At 37.4% G+C, this 2,353-nt stretch overlaps 1 protein-coding gene across 1 annotated transcript in view; it reads left to right on the top strand.

Moving 5' to 3' along the window:
- The window catches only part of LOC106528460 (RAS guanyl-releasing protein 2), a gene marked incomplete in the record, with an annotated part of 111,860 nt that overhangs the window by 36,964 nt on the left and 72,543 nt on the right, over nucleotides 1-2,353 (top strand). The window contains 1 exon segment of the mRNA XM_014023629.1: nucleotides 2,003-2,134. Within this exon segment, the coding sequence (XP_013879083.1) occupies nucleotides 2,003-2,134 (132 nt within the window).

Consider the following 2,353-nt stretch of genomic DNA (forward strand, 5'->3'; position numbering starts at 1 on the left):
TATATATATATATACACCTGGGCGTGGCCCATGAGAACAAATAAAAGTGTGCCAAATACCAAAAAGATATTGAATAGCCAATGAAGTAGTTACAAGTTTGCACAGGCAATATGAAGTGAGAACAAGGTTGCAGACATACGTACAGCGTATTATAATCATAAAACAGATTATACCAATGTGGCAGTAATCAATGAGATACAGAACAGTACATGTCAAGGTAATGTGAACTTAGCAGTTATGCAGGATTATATCATATTTCCACCACACACATCATTAAAAAGATGTTCTGCAATCATTAAAAGTTGATGGAAAGAAAGCTACAGCCACAAGACACATGCAGTCCAGTRAAGTTCTTTGAAATTTTGTTTGCTTAATCGTTTTTAATGGTTAGCACCTTATCTGTACTAAATTTAGATTCACTTTAAGCTCCCGACAGAGGAGTTATCTGTAATAGGGTCAAAAGATTTTACCATATTCAGAGCACAGGATCATTGCAGGTAGATGAATATCAATACTTACTCTTTGAGCCAAAAAGTTTTAAACTTAGTGTTTATAAGCTAAAGTAAAACTAGATACCACATACCAGTAGCATATATACAGCTCTGGAAAAATATGAGACCATTTTCAAAATGATCAGTTTTATTTTACTCTATGGGTATATCCATCCATCCATCCATCTGTTATCTATACCCGCTTCTTCCTTTCAGGGTCACTGATGCCCATATCCAGCAGTCACAGTGTGAGGGGTGGGGTACACCCTGGATGGGTTCAAGTCCATCACAGGGACACATAGAAAATGAGACAACCATTCACTCTCTCACTCACAGAGTTATAAATTAACCTAACAGTCATGTTTTTGGTCTGTGGGAGGAAGCCGGAGTACCCGGAGAGAACCCACGCATGCATGGAGAGAACATGCAAACTCTACCCAGAAAGGTCCCTGTGTCAGGATTTAATATGGCAACCTTCTTACTGAGAGGCATCAGCTCTACCAACTGAGCTGCCATGCTGCCTTTATAAGTATAGGGTTATAGGTATTTGTTTGAGTAAAATGAACATTGTTATTTTATTCTCTGAACTACTGACATGCCTCTGAAATTCCAAGCAAAAATTTGTATTTGCAGAAAATGAGAAATATTCAAAATGACAACAAAGATGCAGAGCTTTCAAACCTCAAATAATGCACAGAAAACAAGTTAATATTAATTTAGAAACAACAAAACTAATGTTTGAACTCAGGAAGAGTTCCGAAATCAATATTTGGTGGAAATATACAGAAAGCTCCACTAGAACAGATTTATTGTTTTTATTTTATTTTATTTTGTTTTATTTTTTGGGGGGTGGGCTCAATGGATAGCCCTTCATCAGAGCTAAGCAACAACAACAAAAAAAAAATCTGAAGTTCCTACCCAGATAGCAAAAGATTTTAATAAAATTTTGACTCATGGTCAAAAAAGTTTATTGTTGGTTAAGGTTGACGACTGATGGTGAATCAACCATCAAACAATCATCCAATTCTATTCCAATAACATCTAATGAATGTTGAATCAACATTATTATAGTTATGGTTAAAAACTTAACATTTTTTTCAACAAGTAAGTCACTGACCACTTTTTGTTTAATTTAAACATGAATTCAGTATTATGCCTAACCATATTTCAACACTGATTCCATCATATTTTGCTATCTGGGTATGTTGAATAGTTTTTCAGTTATAAGCATTTTTGTATGTCTAAACACCACCTTTTTAGATGGAGATATGGGGTCTATCGTAAAAGTAGCTGGCGCAGTGTAGGTCRGACACATCTACATTCCTGCCAAATTTCATGTTGATCTGTGAAACGGTTGACCAAAAATCACAATAAATAAACAAACAACACAAAAACTGTGTGCGGGGGTCATAATAAACCAAAGTGCATGAGTAACCCTTTTCCTTTTAGGTCTGTCAGTATACAGTTTGTCATCATCTGCCCGTCTTTCTTCTTTTTGATCTTTCTTCTAGGTACTGGATCTCTGAGTTTCCCGCAGAGTTCAATCTGAACCCCGAGCTGTCGGAGCAGATCAAAGACTTTAAAGACCTCCTGACCACCGAAGGCAACGAGCGCCAGAGCCAGCTCATTGACCTGGACAGTGTGTGAGTGAAGCGGCCGCTAAACGCTGCGAGCTGTAGGCGATATGGCCGACCATCAATCTCTGCGGGTGTTTGCACGTTCTCTTATTGCCTGATGATTGACCATACTGAGCTGTGCAGGGATTGGTCGGCGACTTATCAAGAGTCAAAGGAAAAAAAATCATTTTGACCTCATTAACTTTTAGATAAAATACTGGGTTTGTGTTGCAGATAGTTTTTCCA

The sequence above is a fragment of the Austrofundulus limnaeus genome, unplaced genomic scaffold (assembly GCF_001266775.1).
Source record: "Austrofundulus limnaeus strain Quisiro unplaced genomic scaffold, Austrofundulus_limnaeus-1.0 Scaffold382, whole genome shotgun sequence".
In the NCBI taxonomy this organism is placed as follows: Eukaryota; Metazoa; Chordata; class Actinopteri; order Cyprinodontiformes; family Rivulidae; genus Austrofundulus; species Austrofundulus limnaeus.